Source organism: Halichondria panicea, chromosome 10 (assembly GCF_963675165.1).
Source record: "Halichondria panicea chromosome 10, odHalPani1.1, whole genome shotgun sequence".
NCBI lineage: Eukaryota > Metazoa > Porifera > Demospongiae > Suberitida > Halichondriidae > Halichondria > Halichondria panicea.
In genome coordinates, this window is record NC_087386.1 from 4,956,471 (window position 1) to 4,976,476 (window position 20,006).

A 20,006-nucleotide genomic window follows, 5' to 3' on the forward strand; every position below is an offset into this window, starting at 1 on the left:
CACTAAAGAAAATAGTGATTACAACAAACTATTTTATCACTACAGTGGAGCTTATTTAAATGCAGGCTCCCTGATATAAGGACACCTCCATTCAACCAAGACCCAGCTAAATAGAAGCACATGAAGCAAACACCTGAAATCAGTACACCAGGTTAATGAACGAGACCTTTCCATATAGGCCCCCTAAATGTAGGCATCACGTACTGTGCAATACACATGCACACAGTCGATTACAGTGATGACTTTATAATTATATACAAGAGTACATGTAGTATCTAAACTCACGTTAGTGGAAATGACTTTCTCCGACTTGTCCATTTTGACTATCACCTGAGTAAGGAAGAGGTCAATAACACCAGTGTTGTGTGGTATGTATGTGCAGTTGTATAGGCCAACTCACATTGGGGTGGCGGGATCCAGGGTCCGCGTCCACGAGACATACATCGGACAAACTGTGATACAAAAACAGATACACAAATGTCGATTGAATAGCAATCAACAACAATAATATTGTTTGTTGAATCGGATGTGAAATGTGAAGCAAGCAATAATATATCGTCACAGGTCAGCAGAAACACGGAAGCCATTTACTCAAAAATACTAGAGACTGCCACTTAGCGGTAGCTTCAATAATGCCACGTGAATAGTGATCACTCAGTTAAGCATAATTACTATGCATGCTTATAGCTGTTACCTTGCTGAGATGTTGATTGCCTTCTCTTCAATAACAACACTGGTCTCCACACCTGAATACAAAAAACTTACTATTACAAAACTGTGAAATTTAGCTCTAGGGCATGAAACACATGCAAGCATGCATAATTATACTATAGCACTAACACAACTCCACAGTGACACGTAACCTTTAATATTTGATGTCAGTAAATTGCCATTGTCGTCTGATAATATCAACTCAATTCCAGTCAACGTTGCGGCGAGGTCAAGGTCCTTCTCCCCTGGTACCCTAGCAACAGATTTGCTAGCTGCAACTGTCGTCTCATCAAGTTTAGTTTGAGACTTTGATGAGACTTTTGTTCCACTAGGAGAAGACAATTTATCCTTCGTCTTAGCCTTGCTCCTGTGGTGGTTACATATTCATCACAACAGTGGCTTCATTGCTAAGACTTATGAGTATTATGTACAATGCTCTCTAGTATTATGGTCTGTCTCAAATTAATGAACACTTCAGTCAAGACGTCGCTACTTCATAGGTAAAAATGCCCCAATTAGAAGCCAGATTTTCGGGAAGGGTTTGGTTTGATTGAGCAGGTGTACACATGTATATGCTCATCAACCAAGATTTGTATCTACATGTAATACAATAAGTATGCCTCCAATAGAGCCACATATGTATGTAGTGATAGTCAGTGGCTGAGAACAACATCCACAAGACTGTTAAGTATTTTGCGAGTGCTAATGGTTTTGCAAAAATAAGTCCTATGTACTATAATACGTACTTATAAATATGACATCACGATCCTTGCCAGATCGCACATAACCAAAATTTCTGCTCTTTTCACTTGCTAAATATCGAAGACTATACATGTACATACACTATTAATAGCTGCGAAAGAAACTAACTTGCTATCATTGGTGATGTCTTGTGCTATGGCCAGGAGGTTAATGAGAGACTCTCTGTGCAGCTGTAGTCTGAGCAACGAGAGACTGACATCAATGCTCTGCTGAGTGGAGGCAAACAAGCTCTGAAACTGAGGCCCAGTGCTGTCAGCCTGCACGGGAGTGGGAATAGGGTATGTTCCACGTACACGTAGTACATGTGAATGTGTGCACGTTACATTATGACAGTGACAGTGTACAGCAAATAGTACCTGTATTATAGTGTAAATTGTGACTATTAAGAAAGAGTGCATGATGGTTCAAACTCGGCTGACATTAGGACTTAAGGGGTTACCATAGGTGTTCACTGTCCACCGCATCCTGATGGATGGGATGCAAAGCCGGAGGTCCCGGGGGATCCGACTTAATAAACTTCAAGCTTCCTTCAGACCCTTGTCAGCCACAGCAGTGGTAAAACCCGATAGGGTTTCGTAAAGAAAAAAGTCCCAAAGATCAGATTCCATTACAAAGATGACGTATGTATGTACACTGTTTTCAGTAACTAAGGACGGCTACGTACATGTATACTCATACAGAGATACGTACCTTATTGTATTTGACAGACAGAAACGCTGTTTTCTTGGTCTCTTCACTAGCAATAGTGCTCAGCATGTGCTGTGGCTCCTCCCTAACCACACCCATATTATAGTGATCGTCAACAATGAGAGACCCAATCGAAGCGGTCACACCCGTATCCCACGTCCGGTGCTGGACAGAGGTGGACACAGAGGTCACGGTGAGGCTAAGCCGAGAAGTGTCCTTCTGAGACTGCTCATCGTGCTCACTGAAGTTGATCATGATCTGTGAAACGGACACAATAAATGAATGGTGGCTTGGGTAATCATGTTTTGGAGTCTGTCAGCTTCAGACTAGACACTAATGTAGAAAAACTATTTATAAAAGTTCATCTCGAATCACATTGCTATTGATAAAATCACAAGTACATGCACGTAGAAACAACGACATTATTAAGATCTAACATACACTGTGTCGGAATAATTTATCAGCCATAATATGGCTGATAAATGTATTATAGTGAAACACTTTATTATACAGAGCTCTGCACACATGTACCTCCGGAATGGAGAAAGTGAGGTCCAGCTTGTTGGCAGAGATGGTCTTCTTACTAGCGTCCTCCTCTTTAGCCGAGCAGACGTAGCTCCCGGTACTCTCATCGAATGAACCTTCTTCCGCCGTATACCAGACCTCATCATCAGAACTATCTCCTGCAAGACAAGAAACAAACGTAGAGAACTCATCCAATTATGTAGAGTATACAGTGGAGCCCTCTTAGTGGCCACATCCGATATAAAAGCCAGGCACTCAGGTCCTAATAACAAAACAATCCGTCAACAAAGGCCACCTCTCTCAAATTTGTTCTCCAAAGGTGTGTCCCATTATAAAGTGGTTCCACTGTACATACATGTATAGCATAAACACGTATGGCGCTATATAAGGAGGATAGAAGACTACTAGTAAAGAGGTAGACGGTATCTCATCAACACCTTCTCTGTTGGTACACTGAGTATAGAACAATAGCTAACAAACCTTCAGTAGTAGCGGGCAGTAGTGGGGCAGGCATGGTGCTGAGTAGACCCTCAGTGTTCACATTGAAACGCACACTGGAATCGTAACTCTGTGCCCAAAACATGTTCGTCATCGAAGAATTCACCATAAAATTAAAACATACATGTATGCAAATGAAAGACGCTGTACCTTTTGACTCATTAACCATGTGTGTACTGGGCTCATATACTGTATGTAGTTTCATAAAAATTTTAAAGATTGGAGTACAAGAAAATTGAGTGTGTGTTCAATACAACAATAGTGGGTGGGGCTGTCACTTACAAATTGTTATCTACGCAGCACATCATAAATACGTGTACAAATATACATGTGCCAATTAATACTTACATATTTGCTGGTCTCGGGTTTGCTAGCCAGTGACGGAGGCGGTAATGGAAGGCTTTGGATAATCTGAACATGTGTGTGGAGGGAGGTGGGTAACTGGGCTGTCAGTAACAAGCACATACGTATAATAATGGACTACATTCCAAGAAAAACAATCCAGCAAAGTGCATACAAACCTTGAGAACTTGCTTGAGTTTCTTGTCAGAAAGACTCAGTTTCAGTTTGGGTAGACTTCCACTCACTTTAATTCTGAAAGGGATAAAAATGATTTAAAAACTTGGTCCATGTGAGGCTTGAACTCACGGCCTTCGCGTTATCAGCACGACGCTCTACCGACTGAGCTAATGGACCACCTGAATAGAAACTGTGAGATACACGTCCACCATTGTTAGTTTAAGAAACGTAGCTAGGTCCAGCAAAAAAGAGCAAAAACTTGGTCCATGTGAGGCTTGAACTCACGGCCTTCGCGTTATCAGCACGACGCTCTACCGACTGAGCTAATGGACCACCTGGAGGCACATTGGTAAATGTTGCATTGGATTATGTATGTCCCTTGAGTATAAGCCATTAGCTACGACTATAACAGAGAGGACATTTTGAGGGGCTCGGGGGATTGCAAGTTAGTTGTTGTCATTGAATTACACTATCAGTAGTTATCCCAGCTTGTGTAGCTATTGCAAGGTGCTCACTGCTCAGTCAAAGTTGACCACAAAGTTCGTGGTGTGAGGGGCAATTCAACACTGTACTTCAACACTGTGACAACCAACCTGCACTTGTCGTTATAGTACGTACATGTAACTACTTATACTGTATGCACCGTAACTGCGTACAATAAGTACTGTATGTAAGTATGTGGTATCTTACTTGGGTAACTTGGCATCGTCCATGAGGCTGTTCTTGACCTGAAGGTCTAGCATAGTGGGTGTGAGGATGTGCAAGGGAGAGGAGACATTTCTCCGAGCCCTCTCCCAGTCATCACCAACGCCCGCCACAATCACCTGGGGCAAAATAATCAAATTACACATACACTGAGCCTTATTGCTCTGTAAAGACTTTAGGCATCTGCCCACATTGGTCTGTGGTGGTCGGTACTAAACACCAACATATCCCCACTTTTATGCCTACATGTTAAGACAATGTGTGTTTCATTCAGGATTTGAAATAGCTACTACTTGAAATTCTGGACAGATCGCTGTAGACTATACATGGGCATAACTGATGTATTATTTAGGAATTAAAATCGCCAAGTTACGTATATGATCGAAAACAAATGGACTTAAAACGTATACATCTAGCAGCTATACAGTACTTACTTACTCATGCAGTACTACTCACAAGCACGGTACAGTATATTACGTGTGCAAGCATCACAGATTGAGTACATTAATGTTGCACCTGGACGTTCCTGAGCTCAATGTCAAAGTCGTCATAGAAAGCTGCCTCCAGCTGTTCCCTAGTAGCATGCTGCAAAGTGATAAACATGCAGATATACACATGGACAAAAAAACAATACAATGCACAACTTCAAAAATACACTTCAAAATAATATACCCGTAAGTACGTACAACTTCTTAGCTCAGTATGACCTACCCTAATGCTTTCCAGCTGCTGTGGGGCACTGGTCACCTGCAGAGAGCCGAAGTCAACCAGTAGCACCGTAGAGGACCTGTGGGGAAGGGGGTGGGTTTATAACATGTACGTACTGACACAGCTAAAACAACCAGGCAATTGGGGCTTGTTTCTATAATGTGCAGTACACTATGTACAATCGATTCTCACTTAGTGAGTTTTCTACTATATGTATGTAGGGTGGGCAATAAAAACGTGACTTGGTGAATGTATTGTGGGGTACTATCAGGCACATATATTAGCTAGTTGACATTACGGTAGGTAACTACATGTATATCTGATGTGCAATACACTAAGACACTCCTCCCTCGCTTGGTGAGTACTCCATTGTCTGATTAGAGGAGGTTTGACATGCGTGCACGAATCACTACAAGTGCCCGTGTATTTGCTAGACGTTATCACGTGACCGCAATGACATCATAGAAAGCTGCCTACTGAACTTGTAGTGATTCGTGCACGCATGTCGGACCTCCTCTGTTGTCTGATATACTAAAGTCTAAAGTCTATTTGTGCTGAGGTTGACCTTCATAATGTTGTCATAACTTTGAAGTTTCATGGATTCCTTGTCAAAAAGCGCTTCTATCTATAACTATGCTGTAGAGCTGATAAACTTCAACCAGCTAAAAGTTAGCATTTTCCATGTAGAAGTCCCTGACATAACTTGTCAACCATATAAAGCATAAATGAAGCCATAATTGACCACTAAAATCTGTGGCCGAACTCAACGCAAATCGACTTTAGGAAGGTATATACATGTACATGTAGGCAACCATTATCTGATATGCAATACACTAAAGACAATCCTCCCTCACTTGGTGAGTACTCCATTCTCTGGTACTATCAGGTAGGGAGAGTGTAGACTGATGTCCATCTCCATCACCTGCGTATGTGTTAGTGATACATGTAGATTGAACTCTCCACAATAAATCATTATAAGGCACATGACAATAAACTGATGCACTTTGTACATTTACAATTCCATATACCGTATATGCTCGATCAGAGGCCGCTCTTGTATAAAGGCCGCACTCAAATAGTAGCCTCCCTTGCTAGCAAAATGAAACATTTAGTAGCCGCTCTCAAATAGTAGCCTCAGTGAACTTTGACTCTAGCATTTCTGCACGTGGCAGCCAAAAAATTATTACTAGCAGCTAGCTACATGTACGTACGTACGTAGCTACAAGTAGCAGCTTGTTAGTGCTGACTTTCTCATGGCAGAGTTCAAGTTTATGCAGGTGAAAACAACTTTAGATGACAAACTAAATTATCTGGAGCTAATAAACACCGCTCTTGAACAGTGGCCTCTCTTGAATTGTAGCCTCCTCTTCCAGCAAAATGAATAGCCGCGGCTCCTGATCAAGCATATACGGTACATACCCACTGGCCAGTTATACCCAGAGGAGGTCCGACATGAGTACCTCGATGCTGAAATTGAGTTAATTAGTCACATGCAACAATGACTTTTACGTTGAATTTTGCACGTGACTAAGCCTAATCCAGCCTAATTGAGGTATTCGTGTCGTATCTCCTCTGAGTTATACCGGTAGACAACAGAAATTAATTTATTAGGCGTAATTAAGTGCTTAATCTCTAAATTTTAACAAAAGCCCATAAGTATAATTATGTACCTTCTTTTGTCCGATAGAGTGTTCAAGTCCCGCCCTTCCCTGCGTCTTGGCCTCCTCCAGTCTAGACGAGGCAGCTGCCGACAATCTGTACAAATGGGAGGTGGGGTTAATATAGCAGCCTGCACGGGATCTTATCAGATAATAATACCGTATAGCGCGAAATTTTCGAGGCACTTATATTTCGTGGATTGGCCTCTAAAAAGCATTTTTGTTGCACAATGTTCGCGGAATGACTGCCACGTTATAGCAGGTAATTAACAATTTTCGTGAACTTAATTTTCGTGTAGGATTGCTACCCGCGAAATCCGCGAAAATTAAGCCCCACGAAAATTTCGCGCTATACGGTATATCGTTTTGATTGTTTAAAAATAAAAATAGTATTTATTCACTATTATATAATATTTATAACGTTCCGAGTTGCATTGAGCACATACAATACAGCATTATTATAATGGTCACCATAAGGGTTGCAATACTAAAAAGGTGACCTACAAACAAAGTGTAAAAAAATTAAGTCCTCTTTACACCACTGCTGGAATAAGGCTACATAGCTTCCCAACATGGTATGTAAATAGTTGTGATGTGAAAGCCCCGAAGGGGTTTGAAGCCAGTTTGTACATTTACAGCTGGACTAGATGGCTATGCAGCTATAGGATTTCTGTGTCGTGTGTGGGAAGAGATAAGATACAATCAGGAAGGAAGTATACATTGTTGCTAATAAACTGGACACTAGCAGTAGGCATGTGTGAGCAGGCAAGAACTGGGAGTTATATGTATATACATGTAGCCTAAACCTTCCCACGTACTACTCTGAACTGTAGGTATAAACAGCATTGCTATAATTACTTGAACACAATAATTATACTCAGGCAGGTAGAATAAAATCAATAAATATGAAATGTGATACTGCATGTACGTACTTTTGAAGCTGAACATCTTTAGGCAGGAGAAACATTCCAATGATGTCATCAATGGTGTCCTGTAACGATGGAAACCATGGCACAATAATCAACAGGACGTTATAAGTAAACACTAGAGTTTTTTTATTTGCCCACCCTTAGAGAGAGTCACCATTTCTCTACTATTGTGAGATTTGAAAACTTTAAGCACACCTACATGTAGTCACCCGCCCCTTCCCTACGCACACACACACACACACCCAAACACCCACACACGCACACACTATTATACTGTACACACACTCGACTATATACTCACAGCATCATAGATGATCTGCACTGGCTTGAGTTTGGCCATGATGGAATAGTCTGCCCTCTTGCCCAGCGGTTTCAGCTCAAACCGAACATCCAGTAACGAACCTGCTTGTTGGGAGAGAGCAAGGTTGATGATCGATACAGCCAAACAGCCAAACACAGGTCGTTAAGATATTAGGCTACACCTAGCTAGTCTCACATGCAGTTGCTAATCGCTGAGAAAGACAATGGATACATGCAAGGGATATGGAAAACACCCAAACCAGTTCATAGCAGAGGGTACTTGCAGCATGCATGCAGCATGCATGAGCACACACATGTGACAGTGAGGACAAATCAATGCAACCACAGAAACTTTAAAAGATCAGGCTCTCATTTGGTTATCATTCAAATGAAGCCACTAACTGCATTTCAGTGGGGTTTTTTTCAATGCATGTGCTCATAATTTATATTCACTTTTGTCAGTATACTATACCTGCTGTTAGTTGATTGGTCTGAATGATTGTAGGGGGTTCCCCTCCTCCTTGACCACGCCCATTCATGGTCAGACTACCCAGCGAGGCGGTCACGCTGATGTTACCAGAGGCTGGTCGCTGAGTGAAGGCCACGCCTACTCTATCCGCCAACAACTCTGACACTCTAGTGTGTGTGTGAGGGGAAATCTGCATGAAACATACCAAGTTACATGTAGTATGTGCATGTACATACATGTATGTACACTCCAAACTTCAAGTACATGCACATGTAAGTACTTGAGTGTAAAAACAATAGCACAAGTTAGAGCTGAGGGGAGGGGTGTGGCTTACGCTCCGTGAGGGTTGTACAGCTGCAGGGACACCTTCCTCAGGTCAACCACCACCTTATGGGCAACATACTGGAGGAGGGCAGGCATACAATAAATTACTCAATACACTAAACTAGGTTTATGCAAATTAAGAAGTGAGTTTACGAGTTACTATATACACATAAAGAAGGGAGTGCTTCGGAACATACATGTACATGTACATACATAATTTTCGCAAACTTATACCACCTCTAGGAATAGTTTTTAGACCAGGCATGTGTGTGTAATTCATGCACTCCTGGTAACAATTGACTAATCACATTCAACGCACCTCATTCGAGTAGTTGGCCTTCCCTCCACTCTCGCTGTACCCCAGGGCTTTGTACAACTTCTCCTTTTCCTTTGCTAACTCCACGTCCGTGGGCGGCTGTGTAATGATTGGCTCCTGGTCAGGTGACCCTGTGACCCAGCTTGTGGTCCACCCCCACAAACCACCCCCTCCAGACTTGGCCTTCAGTTCCTCACGAGCCGCTAATTGTCTCTCAACCTTAGAAATGACAAAATTTCAACGACAATCTTAGTAGCAACAGAAATACGAAATACTCCATATTGTAGCACACCGTACACCATGTAATTATAGGCTCATATTCAGTTTAATTATAAGCTGATCCTTTTGTTTACATTATAACTACATTTATGTATGCAGAATTTGTAAGGAATGCTCAACCTAGCCTCGGCCACAGCCTCGAGGGAAGAAAATTCATCTCTCTCGAAGGAAATGGGAGTGGGGACGACGCTACCCTCTACCCTCAACCCTGTGTGTTGCTGTTGCAAACAATATTCTGCAAAACCTTCACAATCTTACGATCTTATGGTCACACTCACTTACAAGCCTTCCTTCCTGAGAACACATTTACTTGGAATTTCAAAGACATGTATATACTTATACAAGTAGTTTGTAAAATAATCTGTTCATATGTACACGTGGTTAACATCAAACTAATTAATAATACCAAGTGACATAGTTACTATAAACCCACGGTTACCTTGCTCTCAGCCAGCTGTCGACACAGAATGATATTGACTACGTCCAAACAAGCTTCTAGCTCCTGTTACACGAGATTAAAATAATGGTAGAAAAAGTGAACTGAATGTACTACAACGTTTTACTACTATTAAATTAAACATGAACTTTGCGAGTGCTAGCGGTGGCTTCGCAGCAAAAACAAGATGATGACATCACGATCCTTACCAGATTGCACAAGTTAGATCGCAAATGTCAAAACTTCTGCTCATTCACAAAACATTGAAGTAATATACAGTATACAACATACATGTATCCTCATGCACATAGTATTTGAAAACTGTTGTGCTCAATGCCAGCAGAAAACGAGACATGAGTTAGACCATAGATAGAGTAGAAGGGGATTGGAAACAGAAGTACCCTCGAAGTACCATCCGTGTATCTCTGCGGTTTTAATCGAGGCTTACTTTTAACATGAAGGCTAAACATGAATAAGTCATGAGAATTGTTTTACTGTCTGTAAAAAGTCCAAGAGCAGTTCTGCTGCTAAACATCAACTTTCATCTCATACTTGAGGCCACAGAACACTATTTAGTTAACACAGCCTTAGCAGGAACACAAGCATGAAAAAGCGCTCTGTGTACCTCTAGCTACTTCACAATCAAGATTATATTTTCTTCCTTTCCAATTGATACCTACCATCAGGGGGCATGTGATTCAGTAACGGGGGTAGCTCTGAGATGTATGCATAGGACACAATAATTTTCCCGGGATTTTGCAGGAGATACAAGGATGCATGTTTCTGCAGAGCCACTACGTAGACTTCATTGTAAAAACATCACGTGAATCACTTCTGTTTCCAATCCCTCTTCTACTCTATCTATGGTTAGACAAAAGTCGTCACACCTCACACAAATGACACCCACAACAGTAATATACATTTTTGGCAGGTTAATAAATAGAGGAATCCTACCAACAGTGGCTGTAAATAAGGAGATGGACAGTTTGAAAACACATGCTATGGATATTTTAGTTACATAAATAGAGGGGGACCAGTTTATAATGCTAGACACATTCTACTGCATGTACTCACAAAACCACTAAGATCATGAGAGAATGCCCTCCATTATAGGTGGAGAAGGCAGAGCTCTCCACATGCAGAGTAGGCCATTGCTAAACTTACATCTAGTTCCCCCTGGAGCGTATCTGAGACCTTCTTAGCAAGCAGCTTCTCAACATACCGCTCTCTGTACCTCTTGCATCTTGCCCTGAGGGAGTGCATGAGAGGGGTGCAAGTTCACTATACATCTGAACACATGCACAGTCATACGAAGAACGTTAATTTACAGGTGCTCAAAGCTGCTATATAGCCAATAACTATAATAATTACACATAAGCTTCAATGTATATTATAAGGCCACAGATTGACTACATGTATACAACTACATGTACAAGGAATTAGTATACTGCAGGGTTTCATTTAGGGGAATTGGCTGAATTGACTTCCATATAATTTATATGTGTGTTACTGACTTCCATAGTGGTTTCTCGCAAAACATTCTAGTAATACGGTAGATCTATGAACAGGAAATAGGTCAGAAGCAATTGAGACGAAACCAGGAGGTCAAGAGTATGAAACCAGGAGGTCAAGAGTATGAAACCAGGAGGTCAAGAGTATGAAACCAGGAGGTCAAGAGTATGAAACCAGGAGGTCAAGAGTATGAAACCAGGAGGTCAAGAGTATGAAACCAGGAGGTCAAGAGTATGAAACCAGGAGGTCAAGAGTATGAAACCATGCAAACACATGAACACAACACATAATTAGAAACACATATTGGCTTATGTCCTTCGGCAACCATGAGGGCGGGTAGTATGAAACCAAACACATGAACCCCCAACCCATAATTATATTGGTCTTGTTTCCGTCTGCAACCATATGAAACCAAACACATGAACCTCCAATCCATATATTGGCTTGTTTCCTTCGGCAACCAAGAGGGCGGGGAGTATGAAACCAAACACATGAACCTCCCAACACAAATATTGTGGGTTTTTTCCTCCTGGGGAGTATACCCACATCACTGTTAGCTCCATTGCCTGAATTTGTATTTGTACCAACACCTTGTATCAGCTGAGAGGCTTACATGTACTATAGCACAAAATTATGACATCCAGTACTATAACCAAACTTCACTAGCAAATTAACACCTAAGCATAATTTTTATATGAACAAAAGTCTAGATGATTCACAGCTGAAACTCCTCCCACCTATAGGTGTCATGTAGCCCTCCTCCCCATACTAGTCATAATTATAGGGAGAGTATACAAATGGATAGGTTTAATCGTCCTGTCATGTGCTAATTTTCACCTAAAAATTAAACTTGGTGGAATAATTATAGATATATCAGACGTCCGATATACCTTATACATATATCAGATGTCGGATACACATATCTGACATAGGATATGATATCTGCTCAGAAAACTGGCTGTGGACAGTGTAAATTGTAATATTGACAGTGACTCATATGGCACCCCATATATAGGTACCTATATACCTATATATAATTATGTCTGGTGTTTGCACCATTGTTTAGTCTACTACCTTCCATTGTCTGCATGTGTTCAGGCCCTTGTTCCCCCTATAGCCAAGGCTACGACTACACACAGATACTATAGTCTCCATGGACAGGAAATTAGTCAGAGGCAGGTATTCCCCAACCAGGTCAAGGGTATAAAAAGGCTAACTTGCAACTCTGAAACTATACACATGCACAATCTGCTAAGGCTAAGCAAAAATGGCAAAATTAGCTGAGAGGATACAGTGCATAATACAGCAAGGGAGAGATGACAGAGTGAATGTGTACCCAGTGACCTCCTCTCTGAACCCTAACCCTAACCCTCCTTCCGTACAACAGTCGAAGGCGGCGACGCCAGTCTACTCACCTCCCTACAACTGGATCTGTCACTTGAACATCGACGACACATACGGTGCAACTGGCTTCAAGATCAATCTACCTCATGTCAACAACTACACCGTTGTTGTCACCGCTGCACACAACTTATGGATAGATGGTTCCTATGCCAATAAAGTCAAGTTGAAATATCCAGGAAAGGCTGAAGTAGTTGAAGCAATTGCAAAAAATTTGTATGTACCACCGGAATATAAGAACCCAAACGATACTCCGAACTACGATTATGGCCTGATATTCTACCTGGATCATGAAAGCTGCAACGATGGATTCGGTTGGACGACTGAAATAAAAGACGAAGAACTACTTGGACGTATTGTAACCATTTGCGGGTATCCAGCCGATAAGCAGAACAGAAGTATGTGGATCACAGGAACAGATATAACGAAGGTTCACCCACTTCGTATCGAATACTTGACCGACACAATGCCGGGGCAGAGTGGGAGCCCGATATACACCTGGTACCATGGCTGCCTGACAGTCGTTGGTGTTCACACTTACGGAGATGCCGAATACAACTTTGGTCGACGCTTTGGGTTGCAAATGATCTCTAGATTCGTGAAAAAAATGAACTGCTTGAAAGCACTTCAATCAGTGGCATTTCCAAACGTTTATCTTCGTTGTTATAAAAGAAAAGAGTCGTTTGATGGGGAAAAAATCAATTGCCAATACCTTGAACCAGGTGATTTAGGGAAATTTTATATCTACCCCGTGTACATGCCACCGTCCTCAGCCCACGCCGATATCCTTCCAAAATTTGTCATTGAAAGTGCAAATACTGAAGACTTGTTCCTTCGTCTGGAGATCGAGGGAATGACGCAAAATGATAAATACGTTGGGGGTGGCAAAGTGTATAGCAGTGTGTGCGAGGATAGCAAGGTCAATGAGACAGAAATGTTTTATCTGAGAAAAGAAACAAGAGAAGACGCTGTTTACTCATTTATAAGCGTGGCATACCCGACTTGCCGCATACGAGTAGACGGCAGAAATGTGAGAAGGAATGAGCCTAATGGTTCTGGAAAAGTCAACTGCCAGTACTACGCTCTAAACAAGAGCACAGGGCCGTATTTTGAAGGTTTGAAAAAAACTTACAAAAGTGCTGAAGATGAGGAACGGATTCGGATTCAGATGTTGATTAAGTGACTGTATACTACATGTACATGTGTATTCAGTATGATACTGTAGTTATACAACTTCTGTGTAGTATGCTGAAAGCATATAAGCTTTGATATTGTCTATGTAATAATTATAGTTAGACACTGTTTAGGAAGTTTCTACATGATTTAGAAGCCCAAAGGGCTGGTTGTAGTATCCCGAACGTAGTGAGGGTTCTACTAGCCCTGAGGATTTCTAAATCATGTGGAAACTATAGCAACCACGAGTCTCTAGCCAATCAGATTTAAATGTTCTAATCTAGTCTTTGTTACATGATTTTCTAAGTGAAGTATATGATTTTTTAAGTAAGTACATTTCTAAAAATGTCTGCTGATACCATTGTGTAGGTGAATGAATAAGCTATAACATATCCAAAATGTTTCCATGAAAACACAAGGTAGTGGGTTTGTGGTGATTAATAAAACAGTAAACAATTGTTATAGTTGGTAATCGGTTAGGGAGAGAAAAGGCCAAAAGTTTCCGGCTAAGGTTTGGAACTCTGTCACAACATCTATAGATAGTTTGGCTATCTTATGAAAGGTTAGATGTTGCTTAAATATCTACACATCCTCCGCAGTGCTACTTTTTAGTGCCGTTTCGGTTAGGGAGAGATATGAAGAAGATCTCACGGCTAAGGTCCAAAAATTACACCGAGTAAGCTTGAATAATAAAATAAATTGCCTAACTTTTGATAATGTGCAGAAATACTCTAAATCTTGAGATACATTTAAGTACAACTACTCCACCTATTTTTGTATTCTACTCTCTAGACTGGATGCACTGTAATCGAGGTTCCGGATAATCGAGGTTCTACTGTAGTAGGGATCCAGAGGAGAGTATTGTCTGATGGCCCATTCACAGAATACTGACATTGTTGTAGCTAAGGATACCCACAGATGTGCATGAGGAAGTTCATATAAGACCATTGGAGCGTTAATTCATGATGTGACTTTTGAATACTCCTTGTTCTTGCTATAGGACTAGAGTAATTGAACAATGAATCATAATGATTAGCAAATGATTAGCAATCAATAGTTTATAGTTACTTGTGCAATAAGGGACTCATATCATAATAAGCACTGGCAAGGTAAATACGTAGCACTCGGCTTCGCTTCGTGCAAACAAGAGTATAATCAAGGGAGTATAAAAGAAGAGAGGGCATGCAACTCCACTATCAGCTAGTACACGTAGCTAGCAGAGTTCAAACGTGGGCGGAGGAATGTGTGCATTTGCATGAAGTGCTAAAAATATTTTTAGCATTTCATGCACAGTCATACACATTCATCCGCCCACGTTTGAACTCTGCTCATTGGAGTTGCATGCCCTCTCTTCTTTTATACGCCCTTGGTATAATATTATCATTTGTAGCCTTGATAGTTTTGTGCATGGGAATACTTTAGTCACTTTGTGCCTTCATACAAATTATCGTTTGTGTAAATAATTGTGAATATTTGTAAACAATTGCTAATTAGTGGGGGTGGTTAGTTGCTAGGTTACCATGAAGGTGTCATGGCACCCCTGGGGTCTAGGTTACCTGTAGGAAATAGTTACAAGTGATTTCAATCTATGGTTCACGTGAGACCGAGAAAAACATGCAAATATTCCGTTAAATTATAATAGCTGCATAGCAAAAGGTTAAATTAAATCAGGATTTCAAACAGTTAGTGTTTATATTCAGAAATTTATGTTTTTTGTTATTTACTTATTTATGTCTAGCACAGTAGTTGTAGGGGAGTACCTCGATACGAGTTAAAATACCCTTGTGCAATAAGTTTGTAGCAAAAAAGGGATGGGTGTATGTATTTTCAAGTTGCACGAGGGTACAGTGTGCAAATAATAGATTCACACATTCTGTGTAGCCTACTGCGGAGGAAGAGAGTAGTACCTGCATGCAAAACTGTATCCCCATTTATTTGACAGTGCCGGAATTTGAATGCATACAAAAGTTTTTCTCCTAGCCAGGTTACCTCCCACCTCCCTATAATAATTATACGCAAATGCTAAAGTCTATTTGCATTGAGTTTGGCCCCGGAAGTTATGTGGTCAATTATGGCTTCATTTATGCTTTATGTGGTGGACAAGTGCCTGGAACTTCTACATGGAAAATGCTAACTTTTAACTGGTTGGAGGCTCTACAGCATATACGTACTAGATAGAAACGCTTTTTAACAAGGAATCCAATGGTATATGAAACTTTGAATTTCAGTGAAGGATGACAAAGTTATGACAACTTTGTGAAGGTCAAACTCAACATAAATATAGACTTTAGTAAAGATCTATGAACAGAAAATGGGTCAGAAGCGATAGAGGCGAAACCAAGAGGTCAAGAGTATGAAACCATGCAAACACATGAACCCCCAACCAATATATTGCCAATTTGGTCTTCTTTCCGTCTGCAACCAAGAGGGCGGGGGGTATGAAACCAAATACATGAAACTCCCCTAACCCATATATTGGTCTTCTTTCCGTCTGCAACTAAGAGTTCAAGAGTATGAAACCAAACACATGAACCTCCCAACACAAATATTGCTGGTTTTCTTTCCTCCTGAGAAGTATACCCACATTTCTGTGGGTCACTATAATCAGCTCCATGACTGAATTTGTATACTAACACCTTCTATCAGCTGAGAGGCTTACATGTACTATAGCACTAAATTACGACATTGAGCAAAATTTCACTAGCGACACCTAAGTATACATGAACAAAAGTCTAGATGATTCGCAGCTGAAACTTCTCCCACCTATACGAGTCACGTAGCCCCCCCCCCATACTAGTAATATAGTGAGAGTATATACAAATGGATGAGTCAATAATCGTCCTGTCCATGCATGTGCTAATTTTCACCTAATAATTAAACTTGGGGGAAAATGAACTAATATAGATATCAGACGTCGAATATGATATCTGCTCAGAAAACTTGCTGTGGACAGTGTAAATTGTAATCATATGGCACCCCATAGGTACCTATACTATGTCTGGCGTTTGCACTATTAATTCCTTCCATTTTCTGCATGTGTTCAAGGCCTTTTTTCCCCCTAGCCAAGGTTACCCACTGATACATGACTACCGACTATACACAGATACTATAGTCTTCATGGACAGGAAATTAGTCAGAGGCAGGTATTCCCCAACCAGGTCAGGGTATAAAAAGGCTAACTTGCAACTCTGAAACTATACACATGCACAATCTGCTAAGGCTAAGCAAAAATGGCAGAATTAGCTGAGAAGATACAGCAAGGGAGAGATGACAGGGTGAAGGTGGACCCAATGACCTTCCCTCCCTACAACTGGATCTGTCACTTGAACATCGACGACAAGTACGGTGCAACTGGCTTCAAGATCAATCTACCTCATGTCAACAACTACACTGTTGTTGTCACCGCTGCACACAACTTATGGATAGATAATTCCTATCCCAACAAAGTCACGTTGAAATATCCAGGAAAGGATGAAGTAATTGAAGCAATTGCAGAAAATTTTTATATACCAAAGGAATATGACAACCCAGACGATACTCCGAACTACGATTATGGTCTGATATTCTATCTGGATCATGAAAGCTGCAACGATGGATTCGGTTGGACGACTGAAATAAAAGACGAAGAACTACTTGGACGTATTGTAACCATTTGCGGGTATCCAGGCGATAAACAGATCAGAAGTATGTGGATCACAGGAACAGATATAACGAAGGTTCACCCACTTCGTATCGAATACTTGACCGATACATGGGCGGGGCAGAGTGGGAGCCCGATATACACCTGGTACCATGGCTACTGGACAGTCGTTGGTGTTCACACTTACGGAGGTGATGAATACAACTTTGGTCGACGCTTTGGGTTGCAAATGATCTCTAGATTCGTGAAAAAAATGAACTGCTTGAAAGCACTTCAATCAGTGGCATATCCAGACGCTTATCTTCGTTGTTATAAAAGAAAAGAGTCGTTTGATGGGGAAAAAATCAATTGCCAATACCTTGAACCAGGTGATTTAGGGAAATTTTATATCTACCCCGTGTATATGCCACCGTCCTTAGCCCACGCCGATATCCTTCCAAAATTTGTCATTGAAAGTGCAAATACTGAAGACTTGTTCCTTCGTCTGGAGATCGAGGGAATGACACAAAATGATAAATACGTTGGGGGTGGCAAAGTGTATAGCAGTGTGTGCGAGGATAGCAAGGTCAATGAGACAGAAATGTTTTATCTGAGAAAAGAAACAAGAGAAGACGCTGTTTACTCATTTATAAGCGTGGCATACCCGACTTGCCGCATACGAGTAGATGGCAGAAATGTGAGAAGGAATGAGCCTAATGGTTCTGGAAAAGTCAACTGCCAGTACTACGCTCTAAACAAGAGCACAAAAAAGAGCACAGGGCCGTATTTTGAAGGTTTGAAAAAAGCTTACAGAAGTGCTAAAGATGAGGAACGGATTCAGATGTTGATTAAGTGACTGTATACTACATGTACATGTGTACATAGGTATGATACTGTAGTTATACAACTTCTGTGTAGTATGCTGAAAGCATATAATTATGTTTTTATTGCTTATAATTATAATCGTAATTTAACGAGCTGACACTAGCTATTACATGTACGCACAACAACACAAGCGTTGATTGTCTGCAGTGACGTAAGTGCCAGTGAGGATTATAACAGTCTGTCATCGGTCAAAAACCGACCAAATGGCTCAAATGACAGACCCACCATCAGCTTGAGCGGACACTATTGACGGACCAAATATGCTGAGCTGGCTAATCTAAAGAGCATGCGCACCATATAGAATATCAATTAATCTGCCACGTGTAAGAAAAGTTTAGCCAGTTATTAGTAAGGCTACTGGTACTACTGTAGCTTTTTTAGTGCTAGCTAGTACAAGAAGATAGTGACTACCTTCAAGCAGTGGCACTCTCAGATCTCTTTAAAGTGAATGTTGAATGACTTATTGAACTACAATAATATTATTTTTTTGATAAGCCCAAAAAATCGATCAGCGACACAACTCGATGGTGTAGTACAGAGCTAGAAATTGAACACAATGAAAATTTTAGACCATTGGATTAACAAACGTTTCTTACCGTTGTAATTTTTGAGTTACATGCTGACCTAGCATATAAAGTCAATGACCGATCATTTTGCAGCATGGTCTGACAAATGTCAGCTAGCAGAAAAAAATTTATAATCCTCACTGAGTGCTAAATTAGAGTACCGTATAGTGCGTATATTTGGCAAATGAAGCAATTGAAGTTTGGCAAGCCTCATCTTTATTCGACAAAATAATGGTCAAAATACGTGCCATACGGTATACAGTAGAACCTCGATTATCCGGACACCTTGGTTCCAGAAGCAGGCCGGATAAGTGAATATGCCGGATAATCAAATAGATAAACCACGCCTTGATCCACCCACTTTATTGATGAACAGCAGTGCCACATGGTTGTCTGCGCATGCGCAAAAGAAAAGCAGGCATGTCTCCATGGTAAGAGCTGCAACGCGCATGCGCATTTTAGGGACACACCCATTTTCTGAATTATGCAATCTGATTAAAAAGAAAACTGCCAAGCCGGATAATCGAGGTTCCGGATAATCGAGGGCCGGATAATCGAGGTTCTACTGTACTAAAATAATTAATACAAACCCATTAAAAATTCAATGGGGACACCGTCTTTTTTTGCACAGTAACTGTATGAGTACTCGACATTAGCCAATTCCAAAACATTGTCAGTAGCAATACGGACTGTGTACAGTAGAACCTTGATTATCCAGACACCTTGGTTCTAGAACCAGGCCAGATAACTAAATATGCCGGAAAATCGAATGGATAAAGCACACCTTGATCCACCCACTTAATTGGTGCACGTGGGCGTCTGCGCATGTGCAGAAAATAAGCATTCCTGTCTCTATGGTAACAGTTGTAATGCTCATGCGCATATAAGAGACACGACCATTTTCTGATTAGTTGAGTTTTGACCCTATCATAGAGAAAATTGCCAAGCCGGATAATCGAGATTCTACTGTAGTAGGATCCAGAGGAGAGTATTATCTGATTGCCCATTCACAGAATACCGACAT

At 41.0% G+C, this 20,006-nt stretch overlaps 3 protein-coding genes and 2 non-coding genes across 7 annotated transcripts in view; 2 read left to right on the top strand and 3 right to left on the bottom strand.

The window, feature by feature from the left end:
- LOC135343079 (intermembrane lipid transfer protein VPS13C-like) overlaps positions 1-20,006 on the bottom strand; it is a 142,039-nt gene that overhangs the window by 116,160 nt on the left and 5,873 nt on the right. For 2 of the 3 annotated variants that reach the window (XM_064540029.1, XM_064540028.1), the window contains exons 14-35: positions 10,991-11,075; positions 9,830-9,892; positions 9,115-9,330; positions 8,806-8,873; positions 8,475-8,638; positions 8,004-8,104; positions 7,706-7,764; positions 6,786-6,870; positions 5,970-6,037; positions 5,119-5,194; positions 4,924-4,992; positions 4,393-4,526; positions 3,705-3,777; positions 3,532-3,594; positions 3,166-3,253; positions 2,692-2,843; positions 2,164-2,418; positions 1,582-1,730; positions 864-1,078; positions 695-746; positions 401-452; positions 286-330 (exon numbers count right to left, since the gene is read on the bottom strand). In XM_064540029.1, coding sequence (XP_064396099.1) covers positions 286-330; positions 401-452; positions 695-746; positions 864-1,078; positions 1,582-1,730; positions 2,164-2,418; positions 2,692-2,843; positions 3,166-3,253; positions 3,532-3,594; positions 3,705-3,777; positions 4,393-4,526; positions 4,924-4,992; positions 5,119-5,194; positions 5,970-6,037; positions 6,786-6,870; positions 7,706-7,764; positions 8,004-8,104; positions 8,475-8,638; positions 8,806-8,873; positions 9,115-9,330; positions 9,830-9,892; positions 10,991-11,075 — 2,332 coding nt within the window. Of the gene's footprint in view, positions 1-285; positions 331-400; positions 453-694; positions 747-863; positions 1,079-1,581; positions 1,731-2,163; positions 2,419-2,691; positions 2,844-3,165; positions 3,254-3,531; positions 3,595-3,704; positions 3,778-4,392; positions 4,527-4,923; positions 4,993-5,118; positions 5,195-5,469; positions 5,481-5,969; positions 6,038-6,785; positions 6,871-7,705; positions 7,765-8,003; positions 8,105-8,474; positions 8,639-8,805; positions 8,874-9,114; positions 9,331-9,829; positions 9,893-10,990; positions 11,076-20,006 lie in introns of those variants that run through there. The other variant, XM_064540030.1, reaches the window with a different exon arrangement.
- On the bottom strand, positions 3,807-3,879 carry Trnai-gau (transfer RNA isoleucine (anticodon GAU)). The gene has a single exon. It is a non-coding gene; the product is annotated as a tRNA-Ile (tRNA).
- Positions 3,963-4,035, bottom strand: Trnai-gau (transfer RNA isoleucine (anticodon GAU)). Its single transcript has one exon. It is a non-coding gene; the product is annotated as a tRNA-Ile (tRNA).
- Positions 12,553-14,015, top strand: LOC135343090 (uncharacterized). The gene has a single exon (XM_064540041.1). It carries the CDS (start codon positions 12,606-12,608, stop codon positions 13,920-13,922), a length of 1,317 nt encoding a protein of 438 aa, XP_064396111.1. The 5' UTR covers positions 12,553-12,605; the 3' UTR covers positions 13,923-14,015.
- Positions 17,114-18,513, top strand: LOC135343091 (uncharacterized). The gene has a single exon (XM_064540042.1). The coding sequence runs from the start codon at positions 17,143-17,145 to the stop codon at positions 18,385-18,387; it is 1,245 nt and encodes a 414-aa protein (XP_064396112.1). The 5' UTR covers positions 17,114-17,142; the 3' UTR covers positions 18,388-18,513.

Bases quoted from the DNA above. Each gene is read 5' to 3' on its own strand.
- LOC135343091 (XM_064540042.1), top strand. From the start codon at position 17,143: ATGGCAGAATTAGCTGAGAAGATACAGCAAGGGAGAGATGACAGGGTG.
- LOC135343090 (XM_064540041.1), top strand. From the start codon at position 12,606: ATGGCAAAATTAGCTGAGAGGATACAGTGCATAATACAGCAAGGGAGA.